General features: G+C 43.3%; 2 protein-coding genes across 12 annotated transcripts in view; both read left to right on the forward strand.

Moving 5' to 3' along the window:
* ARHGEF9 (Cdc42 guanine nucleotide exchange factor 9) overlaps nucleotides 1–16,069 on the forward strand; it is a 165,137-nt gene that overhangs the window by 22,703 nt on the left and 126,365 nt on the right. For 2 of the 11 annotated variants that reach the window (XM_031446572.2, XM_064483094.1), the window contains exon 1: nucleotides 3,122–3,300. The exons of 2 other annotated variants lie outside the window; for them this stretch is intronic. In XM_031446572.2, the coding sequence (XP_031302432.1) occupies nucleotides 3,292–3,300 (9 nt within the window). In that variant the 5' untranslated portion in view covers nucleotides 3,122–3,291. Of the gene's footprint in view, nucleotides 1–3,119; nucleotides 3,301–5,012; nucleotides 5,073–8,906; nucleotides 8,947–16,069 lie in introns of those variants that run through there. 7 more of the 11 variants (XM_010995341.3, XM_031446575.2, XM_031446574.2 and 4 more) reach the window with 6 other exon arrangements.
* Nucleotides 2,450–3,261, forward strand: LOC135320229 (uncharacterized). The gene has a single exon (XM_064483095.1). The coding sequence runs from the start codon at nucleotides 2,931–2,933 to the stop codon at nucleotides 3,108–3,110; it is 180 nt and encodes a 59-aa protein (XP_064339165.1). The 5' UTR covers nucleotides 2,450–2,930; the 3' UTR covers nucleotides 3,111–3,261.

Genomic DNA, 16,069 nt, shown 5'->3' on the forward strand with positions numbered 1-16,069 from the left:
GCTATTGTGAATCATACTGTTATTAATGTTTATGTTCAAGTTTCTGTGTGGGCATGTTTTCATTTCTCTTAGGTATATATGTAGGAGTAGAATTGTTGGGTCAAATGGTAACTTATATTTAACTTTTTGAGGAACTGCCAGACTCAGCCAGAGTGGCTTCATCATTTAAAATTGGTGTTAGAAACGTTCCTATTTTTCCATATCCTTCCCAATACTTGTTATTATCTAGCTTTCTGATTGTAGCCACACCAGCTTGTGTAGAGTGGTGTCTTATTACAAATAATGCTGTAGTAAATTTCCTGCATTTGCATTTCATGCATTTGATTTGCATTTTCCTGATGACTAATGTGTTGAGCATTTTTTCATGTACTTATTGACCATTTTTTTGGAGAAATGTTATTCAGATCCTTTGCCAATTTTTAAATTGGATTATTTTTCTTTTTTAATTGAGTTGTAAGAGCTCTTTATGTATTCCAGACACAAGTCCCTTATCAGATACATAATTTGCAAATATTTTCTTCCATTCTGTGGGTTCTCTTTTCATACTCTTGGTAGTGTACTTTAAAGCACAGAAGTTTTTAATATTGATTATGTCCAGTTTGTCAGTTTTTTCTTTTATTGCTTGTGCTTTTCATGTCATATCTAAGAAACCATTTCCAAGTCCAAGATCACAAAGATTTACCCCATTCCCCTCAATTTGTTAAACTTAGCCACAATATCATGATCACACCTAAATAATTAATCATGATTCCTTAATATCATGGAACATTCAATCTGTTAACATTTCCAGTTATCTCATAAATGTCACAAATGTGTTTGTGTGTGTGTGTGTACACATATATGCAAATTCTACTTGAATCATTCACTCCTTTTTCTTCCCATTTATTTGCTAAAGAGGTTGTTGGTCCTGTAGTTTTTTACAGTCTGTATTCCCATATTGCAATTTAACATGCTTTTCTGTCCTCTGTGTGCCCTATAAATTGATAGCTGGATCTAGAAGCTTGATCTGATTGAGGGTTTTTTTTGATGTTTGTTTTGGCACAAATCATTCATAGGTGATGTGATGAGACAAAAAATATCAAAGTGGGCATTTCTTTGGATTTTATTCTATCTTGTAAGGCTAAGGGCTATTTTGTTTATGATTCATTCAGAATTTCCAGTCATCTAGTTAAAATGGGTGACTGTCCTAGACTCAAAGATTTCTAGAGAATAGAACGAAATTCTTACTCCTTTTAGAGTGTATAGTATGTTAGGAATTTCAGGACTTAATTTGTTCTATCTCTGGCTAATGTAGATTCTTAACCCCTCTCCACCAATATCTATATGTTCACTTTTACAGTCCTAGAATGTAAGAGTAAGAAGGGCTCTTAGAAGTTTTCTGTAAGTTACTCCTGAGTTTTTGAGGGCCCAGGAGCCTCCTATTTTTCTGAGGTGAGGGTTCATACGTTTCATTGAATTCTCAGAAAGGTCTAAGTCCTCATGTGGCAGAAGGGAAATGGAGGCCCACAGATTGGAAAGGGGTTGCACAAAAGTCATACAGCAAGCTTGAGGTAGGACTGGGAGTAAATCTGAAAACTTCTTGTTTCTAGTCCAGGGCTTTTCCCAGGTTCCAGGAACTAGGTCATAAAGACAGAACAGGGCAGTGATTACAAGTTTTGTAGAGGCTTTTTCACTGCAAAGCCGCCTTCTCTTCCTAGAACCCAGCATGCTGGAAGAGGGCAAGCTATCATAGTCGAAATAAATCATAAGTAGGAAAGGAAGTCTGACCTACAAGTGCAGGGATATCAGAGAAAGCCAAATATAATTGGATTTTGGATAATTTGTAGTGTCCTTGTGGTTCCTTACACAGCACTGGTTTGTTGAATTTATATTGCTAACTCTGGATTAGCTATAAATACTTAGGCAGTTGCCTAAGGCATCTTTGCTTCCTCCTAGGCCAAATAAAGTGTCTGCAAAGGATCCCTTCCCCCTTCATTCCTTTTCCTTCCTCTCCATCCTTTTCCCTTCCTTTTCCCCTTCTCTTTCCTCATAGCATCCTCTATTTCTTCCTTCTCCGTCTCATCTTTCCTTCTCTTTCCTCCCAGTTTCACATGGTATTCTCCTCATTCCCTCCTTCCTGCCATGCCCTCTCCCCTCTGGCCCTTTCAATATACTCCCTCCCTCTTTTCGAGGCCTTTCCCTCCTCCCCTTCTTCTCTCCTCACTTCCCCCTCAACCAGCCCACAAGTTCCCCACCCCCACGCCAGAATTGGCGGCTTGGGGATCCTGCTAGGAGGGATGGAGCGGGCCTGCTGGGGAAACCTTAAGTTCTCCGATTGGTTGCGGCGGGTAGCACGCCAGCTCAAGTCCCGCCCCCCGGCGAGTAAACGTGTTTCTGCGGCACCTGCTATTGGCCGGCGGTCCTGTCAGCAGGTTGGGCGAGCCTCACGCAGGCGCCGGTAGTTGCCTGGTGAATAAAAACGGGCTGGGGGTGGGGAGAAGAGAGGAAGAGAGCCAGCGAGGCCCGGATCTAAAGAGTGGCTGGCGGCCTGGAGCCCAGCGAACAGAGCGAGCGTAGGAAAGCGAACGAATTAGAGGGAGTAGGAGAGACCGAGACTGACCGGTAGCCAGGCAGGCGGACGGACGCATCCCCGGACAGACAGATTGAGCAGGCGCCGGAGAACCTCGCGCTGGTTCCTCCCGCCTTTCCCTTTGAAAGCAGGATTTTGCCTTTTCCGTGGCGCCCGAAAGAGAATGCTGGACTCTGCCAACTTCAGCGCAAGCTAAGATTTCTCAGCTAGGGAAGAAAGATCAGCTCAGTCCTGAGAAGGGGGGAAGCAAGCACCCCTGTCCCCATCCCCCCTCCCCCCCCCCCGTACCAAACTCGGGCGCCAAACCCAGCCCTTCCCTAAGCACCCGACTTCCTCCTCTCCTTTCTAGCATGGTGGCTGTATGGACAGTCTGACAGAACAGAGACTGACATCTCCCAATCTGCCGGCCCCCCATCTGGAACACTACAGTGTTCTGCATTGCACCATGACCCTTGATGTGCAAACTGTAGTCGTTTTTGCCGTGATTGTAGTCCTCCTGCTTGTAAATGTCATACTCATGTTTTTCCTGGGAACGCGCTGAATGGAGTCCAGCTACCTGAGCTGTTTCGAACTCTCGCTTTGATTTCATCCCAAGAACCTCCAAGAAAAAAAAAAATTCAAGAGAGACAGACAGAGACAGGAAAAGAAAGGGAGAGAAAGAGCAAGCTTTTACTCAGGGGGGAAAACGTTTTGAGCTTCAACATGGCCTCGCTGTGATATGTATGACGTTGGTATATTATCTCTCCCTAAATCTGTTATGTCTTGTCTTTTAAGTATGACTGTTAGTCTAGTTGCTTATTGCTTAAGTAAAATTGTTGATAAAGAAATTCTTTCTATTTAAGTGTGCGTGTGTGTGTGTGTTTGTGTGTGTGTATTCTTCATCTATGTGACGTTTATGAGGCAAGCTCTGCATCCTTATACAATGGCTTTGCTGTTTTTGGTGTCTTATCAACTCATTTTATTGAAAATTGCCTTTAAGTTCCATCAGGGAATTTTAGTCAGAATTTCTCTCTTGCTGTCAGAAGTGCATTTGGGTTTGTTTGGAGAAAGGGGGGTTGTGGGAAGAGCATGATGAATTTTTGGCATCTTTGGAAAGACAGTGTTGCACAGGATGTTTAAAGGAAAAAATGATACAAGGAATGAATTTAGGGAACATGATTCTTCAGTCTCTAATGAGAAACAAGAATTTGGGAAGTGATGTGGTGGGGTGCGTTGTGCTGGCAGTTGGTGACTGCCCTTTGAATCTTAATTCAGAGGGTTTGCAGTTTCTGATTTGGAAAGAAGCCACCTTTAAAATATTTCTTAAATCATTAAATGTCAATTTATTTGGAATCATGGAATGAGGCATAAAAGTGTTCTCTGATCTTTATGAATTGGCAAAAGAAGACCTTGACAATAACTGTTTGGGTTCTTTTTTTCCTTAAGATTGTACCTGTAAATTTGAGTTTGAGGATTTTCTCTATATGTCCTCCGAAAAACAAAAGCCAGCTCTTTACCTACCTTGGGAATAATGTATTTGGATTTGCTTCTTTGGGATAATCTCATTTGCAAAGACGTTCTTGAACCACATTTTAAATAGAACTTGCTAGTGCTAATGAGAAAGTGGTGGGTTTTGTTTGCTTCCTTGTTCGTTCTTTAAGAGAAGAGGTCTTTCTAACTGAAAGATTTCCATAACAAAATGAAAGTAGATTATCATGCTAAATTGAGAGTTTTGAGCACCCCCCCCCCAAAAAAAGCCTGGATGGAATGGGATGAGAGCTTCAGAAAAGGAGGTAGAAGCATCATTCCAATCTGACATATATTTGCATGCTTGTTTCATATAGTAGTGGTGGAGGGTGCTGTTATTATTGCTATTATTTTTATATTTCTCTTTCCCCTGAGAAAGCTCTTGGCAAAGCCAGGAAAAAAATTGTCTCTGACGCTAGTGTGCATGAGACTTGTTTCCCCCTCCCCCCACCCGTGATGTAGGCAGGTCTTCCTCATTCGTTGCTTATCTGACTTGAAATAGTGCTATCTGACTTGAAATAGTGTGGCTCATGTAGCAATGAATCAGGACACATACATGTCCACACACATGTTCACCCTACACTCATGTGGGCGGCTGTTTATGTGTGATGTGCATATCTACTGACATTGTACTGTCAAGTTCCATGTCCTATTGTTCAGTCTCTTTGGAAGTGATTTTGAAGGGAGAGGAGCCGTGAAGGGGTCTCTTGAAACTGTCCTGACCTCAGGACCCGAAGAGTATTGTTTTATGGTGTTAGAGCTCTCCTTGGCTCTGTGTGGGTGAGAAGCTGATTTTTTTTTTATTCCGTTGGTACCACGGTGTAAGCATAATCTGGGAAGTTTGCTGGCATTGATTCTTACTATTTCTCTTTTGACCCTTTGTGAAGGCCTCCTGGATTGAACTAAGAACTTGTTTTTTTTTTTTTTTTTTTTGCAGAGAGAATCTACTGAGTCCCTTCCCTGCTTCCCCCCATTTGCTCCAACAGTATCCTCTAAAGTAAGCTGGTATTTTGGCTGGGCACTTAGTTTTGAGACAGTGTTGGAGAGCGAGGAAAGGCTCTAGGCTGGACAGCTACAGACCTGAGTTCTCTCTGTTCAGTGACTGTTTGACATAGAGCAATTTTTTTCCCTCCTCAGTAAGTTTTTGATTCCTTGTAACATTAACATTTGGGGATGGTTGGACCAGGTGACCTCCAGGTTCTTGCATTCTGTGATTTTGAGTGTTCATAGGCACTCGAAATCGGAGGTTAATGAACTGGGAAGAAGAGTGAAAAGGCAAATGAAATGTTAATCAAGGGGTTATGTGAGGGGGGAGGGCCGAAATATCTGGTTGCTAGTACCTGGAGAGACTTAGGTTTTAAGTAAGAGATCTTTTACCTAGTTATGTGGGAAGAAAACTGGACTACAACAATGGAATGCTTTTTGCTCTTTTTTTGCCCTAAGAGGAAAAAGGTTTTCTAGGGATAGTCTTTGAACCAGGTTTATGACAAAGTAGTATTATAAAATGCCACAGCCTTCACTTCTGGGTGCCTGACAGACCCTTGGCAGAAAGCCTTTGGGAATGTATGTGTGTAGGGTGTGTGACAGTACGTGTGTGTGTGTGTGTGTGTGTGTGTGGGTACATACTCCTAAATATGGATGGGGGTTGGTTGTGCTAGGAATGAGGAAAAACTGCAGGGCATGTATTGAGTTCCACAGTTTTGAAAGGGCTCCTTGTGCTAGGGTCTGTAAGGATTTGACTGGTGCTAGGATGGATGGGTGTCCCCCTACCAGTTCTCCCACTACCCCATACCCACTCAGGCTAAAGGGGTAGCTTGAAAGAGCCCTTCCATCAGTAATTTAGTTGGTGAAGTGGGTAAACATTTTCCAAAATAATTTATCTCTAAACAAATAAGGGGATGTTGCTAGCCAGATGGCAGGCCACCCTAGAGAAGCTAAAAGGGAGTTTAGGGAGTTGAGAACCAAAGTTGGCAGTGTGACCTTTTACTTGTATGAATCCTAAAGGTTTGGCATTTCTCCTTCTGACTTGTGAGGGTATGCAAAAAGAGAAAAGAGTGGGAGAAAATGAAAAACTGCAGCCGAAAGGAGTGGAACCCTCTGTATTTTGACTTTTTTCTTTTTTTTCCTCTCCTGCCCCTTCTTTTCATCTTGCCCCTTCTAAGCCTTTCCTCCCTCTCTCATACAACCTTCTCTCCCTCCCCCAATCCATGCTATAAATGGGTTAGAAGAAAGAGAAGAGTGTTTTCCTCTCTGATTTGTCCCAACTTTTCCCATCAAAGTTCCTTGTTCCCTTTCCTCTTGTCTGACTCCTTTGGGTAGAGAATAACTTTTTGCTACCAGCTCAGGAATTTTGGCTTCTCACTCCCCCACTAGGGGATTCAAGAAAATGCCTTCAACCAGTATCCTAGCAACCCCTGCATCATTCAGCTCCTGCTGAGCTCCAGAGCCCACACTTTAAAGGTCCAGGCACCAGTGCCTCTGGGGAAAGGGGGCTGGCAAGCAGGACTTGGAAAGATGCTTTTGGGGAGAGCACAGAGAAAGAGCAAGATCCCCATTGCCTGCAAATGCCTAGAAAACATCCACAGAAGGCATACAGAGCCTAGCTTCATCCCAGCCGTGGGATTATTTATTGGAAGACTCCTGGGTTCAAGTCCCTCTCAAGACTGACTTCTCCTTATGATTAAATAAGCCATTCACAGCCTAGCTTTAGCAGAAGGAGGCAAGCCCTGAAAAATATTTTTTTTCACCCTGACTTTTGGCTGATGCAGGGAGGAGGGAAAGGGATGGTGTGGTGGGAAGAAGCTGAGCAATGCTTTTCCCTCCATTTAGATAGCCTCTATCTGTCAGAACCTGTAACATCTGCCTGTGAAGTGTGCCCCAATTTTGTTTGTGGCTAGAGAAACCTGCCTAGCCCAGCTGCAGTGGGGAATTTGGGGGGATTTCTGCTTGTTTCTGTGTCGTTGGTCTCTGGAGTAGTTTCCGACTGGGAAAGCTGGGCAAATTTGAGAGGCCAGTTTGAATGTGGTTTTGTTGAACAGGACTTGGGCCCTGACTCAGATTTTCTCATTCACGTGTGTGTGTGTGTGTGTGTGTGTGTGTGTGTGTGTGTGTGTGTTACTGAAACCTGAGGGATCCCAGTGAGACTGCGGGTGATGTGCTCTTCTGACCTGTGGTGAGGCCCAGGCTGAGAATGCTTGGCTGTGATCAAAGGGCACACTCTGGCTGTTGCATGGATGCTGCCAAAGCATGTCCTTCTTCTAGCCTTTGTCTGCCATCTTGGCCTCTGCTCTCCTTGGCCTGTGGTGTGCTTGCTCTGGACAGAGACATGATTGGGAATTGAGCCTATTCTCCCAAAATAACTGCCTCCTCAGAAGACCTCCCACAAAGCATCTGGATCTAGTCCCAGTGGCTTTGCCCCAAGAAATGGGATGGAGGTGGAGAATCTTAGACTCTCTGGCTCTTATTTATACCTCTGCAACTAGTTTAGGCCAACTGAGTCTCTGACTTTCCAGGAATCCTTGATCAAAGCTTACCTCTTCTGATAGCTACCCACAGTGTCATTAGGTGGGTCTGCCTCTCAAGAGCATTTGGTTCATGGTGCTTTGCCCTGGTACCAAAGTACAAAGTGGAAAACCTAGAGGCAGGAAGGGCTTAGTAGGTAGAGAAGATTTGGTAAATAGTCCAGCAATGACAATTCTAATAATCCGTTGTCAGTGCATGGGCCTATAGGGTTTACAAAGCAATTTCTTATCTTTTAGAATTTTGAGCATCATGTCAGCCTTATGAGTGGATAGAGATGATTGTTTTTCCTCTTTTACAGATGAGAAAAGGAAGGGTCAGAGAGATTGGTGGGATGGGAGACGATCTGCCTTTCAAGTGGAGAGGGTGAGAGAGAGTTGATCCTTTACAGCTAGTATGAAGCTGAATGGAGTCAGGTAGAGAGGGAGGAGTGTGAGTCACCCCTGAAGTCATACTAGCTTCCTCAGCTACTCGCTTACATTTTTAGTGCTTTTTCCATACCTTTTATTTATATAGCAGTTTTGCACAGAGTTCAGTGAAATGCTGCCTTTTAATCTTGCATATATATACATCAAAGATCCCTTTAGTCTTATGAAAACTCACTATTTGGGATCTTCAAGGAGAAAGACAGTGTGAATTGGTGAAGCCTAAAATACAGAATATTTTGAAGGAACTTCAGTTTTCATGTAATTGTCCTTCCTTTTAAAGCACTATCTTTTTTCTGTATTTAAAAAAAAAATGTGCTACCCAAAACTGATCATGCTACTCCAGGTGCCACCTGATCAGAATCAAGTACAACGAGACTTTGATCTGTCTGTGAAATATCTAATATCACAGTCTTCTACTGGTCTACTGGTTCTCAATCCTCAGTGAACATACAGATCAGCTGGGGAGTTTTTAAATACCCATGCCAGTCTCCACTTTGAGATATTTGGATTTAATTGGCACGAGATATCTCACAGGCAGCTTTTTTTTTTTTAATTAAATTAAAGTCCTCTGAGGTGATTTGAACATGCAGCCAGGGTTAAGAGCCTTTTTGGGCTGTAGGCTCAAATGCTTTGCTGTCTAGTCTAGTCCTATACTCTTGTGAAATTGGCCCTTTGAACCAAACTTCAGGGCGTTTTGAACAAAACTTGTTCAATTTTTGTTTGGTTCATTATTCTAGCTTTTTATGGTTTTTAAATTTTTTTCTCCATTGTACCAAAAATTAGCAGTTTCTTCTAGCATTGCATCAGTTAAACTTTATTTTCTTTGGTTGGTCTAGTTTAGCTTTTTTGGGGGGTTAAATTTTTTCCTTTATGCCATGAAACAGATTGGTGGTCTCTTCTAGCACTGCATCATTTGAAAACTGAGTAAGTATCATCCAAGTTGTTGATTCAAAGAAATGTTCAATATAATGGGTTACTGCTAGCTCCTATGGCAACTCACCAGAGCCCCGTCTTGGAGTTGAAGCCAGTTAACTTTTATATATATCTGGTCAGCCAGTGCAGAATCCACTGGACTCTACCATCATCTATCCTATCAAAGTGTTAATGAGGGTAATGTGGCATGATGGATTTGTTGTATGTTTTGTAGATATCAAGATGTATGCTAGTTTCATAGCAATCATCCACCAAGTCAATGACCTTATCAGAAAAAGGCATATGAGTCACTTGGCATCTTACCCCTGGTAAATCTTGTTGCAAGCTCCAGGGTTCCCTGTTTTCTTTTAATACCTACAAACCATGTTTCCTAATTGAGTCCAGAATATGCCTGAGGGTCAGTGTCACAGCTGTAGACTTTGTGTACCACTTTCTTTTCCCCTCTTTGGAAAATCAGGACATCATAGATTTAGCTTTTAAAGAATATATTTGGTTTTCGAATAGCTCAGGAAACCCTTTGTGTTTCTCTTAGTTGGCTGAATTGTTTCCATTAGCACAGTGGGTCTCAGCCCTGGATGCACATTGGAATCACCTGGGGAGTAAACAAGACTAACAATTCCTAGAACCTCTGGGGGACATCTGATTGAGTTGGTCATGGTGAGGCCCTGGCATCAATATTTTTTTAAAAACTCCCTGAGGTGATAGGAATGTTCAACCAGGGATGAGAATGACTGCTATGCTCAAAGGAAATGTCAGCTCAGCCTGAATTTGGCTTATTGCACACGTGAATAGGCAGGCTTCACAGATGGTGAGATTTTATTCTAGGATTGTGGGGGCCTTGACAAATTCTAGGGGCTTGTGCCCACTCTAAAAAGAAGACTCAACCCTAGAGAGTGAGTAGTGTGAGGTCCTATTTGGATTTTAAATTATCAGCTGTGAGATGGTTTGAACCCTTCAGGAAAAAATGTTAGTTCCTATGCATTTCCTATAATAGTGGAAAAGATTCTGTTCATTTGCTGGGTAACCTTGGTCAAATTATCTCTCCCCTCTGAAATTCAGTTTCCTCATCTGCAAAATAAGGTTAGGTGGGTTAGCTTCAAAGATTTCTTCCAGGTTTAATGACCTGTGCTTATTTTGAGATTAATATTAATGATCAAAATGATTAAGAATGTTACCCAAAACCAGCAGTAATCGAGAGATCTCCTTTAGTAGGTTTGGAATGTGCAGGGTGATTTTGAGGGAGTAATAGACTTGCCGTCCTAATTATATTTAGCATAGGTTTCTTCTAGGACAACTGAACTGTAGGTTGTAGTCATTGAGTACACACTGGCTGCCAGCAGGGAAGGGAGCCAGCCCTACAGTGAACTGAGTGGCAGGGGTGGGGGGGTGCTAGCTTGGAATTTAGCATTTGTTAAAAAGACATGTTGCATGGATAATTGAGAATTGCCTCTTACAGGTAAAATGCCAGCCTCATAGGTCTGGGAAATCCTAGGGGGCAAGGGACTGGCTGCTTTGATATTCCAGAGCCCCTTCCTACAGTATTTTAAGTAGCCATTCATTTAGTTACTACTACTACTACTACTACTACTACTACTACTACTACTACTACTACTACTACTACTACTTCTACTACTACTACTACTACTACTACTACTACTATTAATAAGAATTTAAGCAAGTAAGATTCCCTAGTTATTTCATGGGCTCTACGCCTAAACCTGGAAATAGTTGAGGAAACTGAGGCACAGGGAGATTAAGTGACTTATTCAAGGTCACACATTCAGGAAATGATAGTTTCTGACCTAGAACCCAGGCCTTTTGACAACACATCCTTGCAGTTCTTCCAGTGTAGCCTGCATAGTGAACTCTGGTCAGAATGTGATCATGACTCTTTGACAGTTGAAAGTGACATAGAACAGAACTCAGGAGGGAATTTTGAAGAAATGAACAAAGGGACAACCTGGAGGAAAAGGAAAGGTTAAAGGAGGGATGTGTCTGAGGTTAGTTCCTTCTTGCCCTGTTACTCTTCTGTGCTAGTTTCAGGCCCCTGACAAGAATTGGGCATTTGGTCTTTGAGCATCGAGTTGTTAGTTGGTAGTAGAGAAGAGGGAAAGTTGTGCGTGCATGGCAGAGGAACAATGTATGGAAGGCAGACCTTCACTAGGAGAAAAATTCACTGGAAATGGTCTTGGGACCCTCTAGGAGCAAGCTGTGGCTCTGTACCTACCTTGCTGCCAAAACTTCATCAAAGCTCTTCCCCACTAGGCCTCAGTTTCCATGTCACTACAGTGAGGAGTAGACTAATAGAAGAATCATGTTCGCAAATGAAATTTGAGCCTGAAACTTCTGTATAAAATATGAAAAAGCACAACTAGTCTGGTTGAAATTGGCCTGGGACAGAAGTGGAGGACAGAGTCTAGAGTTCTAGGCAACCATCTTGCCAGTAAAGACCTTATTCATTAGGGGAATTGGAATTAGGAAAGTGGGGATTGCTCTGCCCAGCTCAGCCAGACTGCTTGGAAGATAGGGCAACCTTGGATGGGAGAGGTGGTGGGGGGTGTCTTTGATTTAAGTGGCAAGATTCACATAGAGAATCACATAGGGACAGAGATTAGAGTACCTTGAAGATCTGCATGATTCTCCCCTTCCTATTTTACAGTTGAGAAGATTAAGGCACTGAAGGGGAAAAGGTCTTATACAAGGCTGCAGTGATGGGCCTGGAATCCTGATCCCTCAGGTCAGGCCCTTGCCCCCTGTAACCTGCTACCTCTGTTACAGAGTTCTGGCTCTCTGCTCCCTTGGCTGTATCAGAGACCTAAATGCTATCTCAGGTTTAGTTGGAGAAAGACAGCTGACAGAGAGGCTGGGAGAACAAGAGTATTATGTAACCTCCTAAAGGGGAACAGGTCTGTCAGAGCACTTAGGGTGCCAGGCAGTGAGATGGGGGTTGGGGGAGCACAGAATCTCCTGCAGACTATATTAGTTCTTCTGAGGCAGGGAGCTCTGGATGCAACCCTGTGCTGCTCAGCAATCCACCCTTGGGGCCCAGAGGAGTCCAGCACTGTGCGTCCATTGCCAGCTCTGGGAATGGTTCTGGCAGCTCTGATCTCTCTGCCTGCCTGCCTTCATTAGAGGAGGGGAAGGATGCAACTCCGTGCCCAGCTAGCTGCAGGAAGGATGTGCTAAGAGCCCACCCCCCACCCCCTCAGAGTGCGGTGCCTAAAGGCAGCATCTACTTTTAGCTGTACCTCCCACAGCCTCTCTTCTGCCCACTCTCTTCCTTCCTCCTCCCTCTGTGAACCCTGCTGGTTGGCAGGAGGGCTGGGCAGTGGGTGCTTTGGCATTGGGAAAGAGGCATGGGGGAGCCAGGCATCTCTAGGAGAGCCTTTGATAGGCCTGGCATGGTAGGAAGGTGCAGAACAAAGGCAAATGATGAGACTACTTTTGTGCTCAGGGCCTAAAGAGAGTGGAGGGATTTATTAATTTCCTTTGGACCTAGCAACCAGCTGAGGTGCTTGCCTTGAGAATCCAGATTGAACTGCACAGGAGGTCTCAGGAAATTTTATTGGACAGAACATATATAGACACTTTCTCTAGTTGGATTTAGAGTAAAGCAACTGAGTCTAGTGGATGCTTGCTTGATTCTTGACTCTCTTTTGAACAATGTATTAAACTTTTCAGTGGGTTTTGCACATTGTCTCACTTGATTTTCTCTGTGACCCCATAAGGTGGGTAAAACAGGGGTTATCTTCATTTTATAGATGAGAAAAATGAGGCTTAAGTACATATTATCATACAGTGCCTGGTCTGGGCTCAAGCTCTGAAAGTTATAGTGCCATTTAAAGTCATTCCAGATAGCTGTGAAAAGGGGTGTTACAGCTGTCCTGAGTCCATTTCCCTCATTGTGGAGGCTGGGGATCTAGGCTCAGAAAGAGACTCACCCAAGGAAATACAGTATGTTTGTAGCAGTACTTGAGTTGGAGTATTGCCTTGTAAGGATGAGTTCCTGGACCCATGGGACTTGTGAGCTACTTTTTCAGGGATGGTAAGGGAAACCTGTATGGTGTGATAGAAAGCAAAGGATCACTGAATTAGTAGTTTGTTATTTTTTAGTTCTGTGACCTTGGGCAAGTCACTTAGCCTCTCTTGAGTTAGTTTTCTTTTCTGTTAAATGCAGCTAATAGCCTGTGAGAACTTCCTGAGGCTGAAATCTTTGTGTGACTGCTACAGTGAAGGGGTCTGACACTTGGCAGGCTCTTTGTAGATGTTTTGTTATTGAAAGACTTACACATGAATAAAGAGGGGCTGCAGATACGAACTTAGTCTCTGAGTGACCTTGAACAAATCCCGTTGTCTTTGTGCCTCATTTCTCTCCATTACAACATGGAGGACTCTCTTACTTTCCTCCCTTGGAAGGATAGAATTCCTGTGACCTTGCCTATGTCTTGGGTCATTGGTGGGAAGCTGGGATTTTTTTTCCTTTATAAGAAGCTTTCTTTTATTTACTCCCAGCTCTATCCACCCTACCACCCAGCCACACATATGGTACTATGAATAGCAGACTAGCTTTCTCTCTCCCTTTCTCCTGCAAAGGTAAAAGAGGATCTTGAAAGAAAGCCAAAGTTAATTGTGTTTTTATTTAGTGCCTTCTCAAGTCCATCAAGCTAGAACCACCTAGGCACTTGGCAATTAAAAACCAATTCCTGGCCTCCAGGTCCTTGGCTAAGACTTGTGATGAGCATCACTGGATATTCATGATATGATTAAGAGTTGTGTTAGAAATTGCAGGCTCTTTACAAATGACCTACTTAGAACAAATTTACACTGTTCACTTTTATCTGTATTATTTTGTTTGGAAAATTCTCATTGCTCTGGGGACAGGGCAAGAAGATAGGACTGTCTTCTGCTCCTGACACATTGGTCTTTTCCCCACAACCCTATGAGGTAAGCAAGGCCATGCTTATTCTTCCCCTTTTATAGCTAAGGAAGTTGAAATTATAAGTGTTTCCTTTTAAAAGCAATGGTGTGCTAGGAAGAGCATAGCATATAGAGTTAGCTGTTATCAACCTACCCATACCTAATGGCCTTGGGCACGGAGTTCATTCTAAAGATACCTTCTGCACTTTGCTTCTAGGTCTTTATAAAAGTTAATCAAGATAGCAGAGAAAACTAGGCAGATGTCATTATATAACTCTGGCTAGGTTAGAATTGAAATACTAATTGACAACTCGGATACATCTCTCTGATCTATGATAAGTCTACCCACATATCATCCAGGGATGCATGAGAGGCCTTGCCAAACTTAGAAGAGTGGTCCTAGAAGCTGTTACCCTTCATGCCCTGTTTGGAGGTTTTCTCTTTGTAGATTTCTCTCGTTGTGTTCTTAATGACTATTCCTTGAGCCTAAAAGCTGGCTTATTACCATCAGTAGTTCTCACAGTCATCCAAAGGGTGGGGAAAAATGCTAGTGATAAACCCCATCTCATTTTTCCTAAGCTTTGGTGAAGAGTGTATGCCATTAGGACTTTATCCTGCTTAGGCTACTGGAAAAATGAGTGTAGAATAACATAGGGAGGCAACCAGTAGCTTGCCGGGGGCTAAAGGGGGCCTAGCTCGAATGAAACATCTGTAGGTGCTAATCTACATGCACATATCTATGCAGTGTCTTTTTATGGTTGTAGTGGTGGTGGTGGGAGAGATCAGAGTTAGTTCATGGTGCTTAAACTGAGAAGGTCTGGATGAGAATGAGAAAGATCTATAAGCCCACTCCCTCATAATACTACTCAGGAAACTGAAGTCTGGGGAGAGGCAAGGACTTGCCCAAAGTCTCAGAATTGATCCTTGATCCTTGTCATGCCTCTCTGTTCAGCTGTTGGCTGCTAGACCTCATATTTTTGAGGCCTCTTGGATAAATGGAGTGGTGGCTAAGCCTCTTGGGAAAAGCACCTGTGACCACTGCATTCAGAAAGTGACCGATGAAATCTGAACCCAGGCCCTTTGATCTACTTAGGAACAGATTGAACAAGGTGTCTTAGAGGAAAGCTGTTAGAAACAAATTGTGGGGAGGGAAAATTGGTTCAGCCTCCCTGTCTGTCCATGCCCTCTGGCCATACCTGCACGTACATACACACTATATGGTATATACACTCAGACACATGTAAGGTATATTTGGGATACACACGGGACACACATGTTGGGTATGCTTTCACACTGGCACACTTGGAGCACACACATTCAATTAACCATAGGGCACACTCACACTTGCACATACTTGGCACAGGCAGGGTACACATACACAGACTCATCTGTGGCATGCTTATGCAAATTTATGTGTGTGGACACACATGGTTGCATATAACCATAACTGCACAGTCACATACACATAGGGCATACTGAGATGCATACTCAGATATGCTCATACCCCCAGGACACACATTCTTATCCTTGAGATACATATCTTTAAGGATTTACTTGGACAAACAACCCTCCCACCTTGAGACATATTTGAACACACCTATGGGACACACTCACATGCCCACACATCACTATGGGACACACTCTGATACAGAACACATTCTACCTCTAGGGCCAGCCAGCTGTCCTAGTCTTCCAAGTGAGCACAACAGCGCACCAGCCCCATCTGGTGGGCCTCTCAGTTTGCTCAGATCCCTACTCCTTTGGCCCTAAAATCAGGCATCAGAGGCAGTGAGCCCAGGAATAAAATAGATACTCAAGGTGGCATGTGTTTATAGCAGGCTCCACAAGGCAAACAGAACTTAGAATTGAGCTCTGAGATGTTAACAGGCAGATGGAGAAGAATGGAATGCAGAAAGCTTGAGCCTGCTCCTCTATCCCCCAATCTACTTATAAACCATTGTCGAATGATATGATTGTGAAGTAATATCCTAGAAAACCTAAAGTAACTGAATATTAAAGTCTGTTTTTCTTAAGAATGAAGTAACAGCTTGGACCAGAGTAAGTATATCTGAACTGTGGGAGGGAGGGTGTGAGGGGAAGTAGTAGGATGCTTAAAGGGGTCTAGAGGCTCAGCCTCTCCTGGGTCAGTGGTGGATGGAGAGAACAGCCACATCCTTAATGACCACAGCCCTGCCCC

This window comes from Camelus dromedarius, chromosome X, assembly GCF_036321535.1.
Source record: "Camelus dromedarius isolate mCamDro1 chromosome X, mCamDro1.pat, whole genome shotgun sequence".
Taxonomy (NCBI): domain Eukaryota; kingdom Metazoa; phylum Chordata; class Mammalia; order Artiodactyla; family Camelidae; genus Camelus; species Camelus dromedarius.

Coding starts and splice junctions, on each gene's coding strand:
- LOC135320229 (XM_064483095.1), top strand. CDS start 2,931: ATGGACAGTCTGACAGAACAGAGACTGACATCTCCCAATCTGCCGGCC.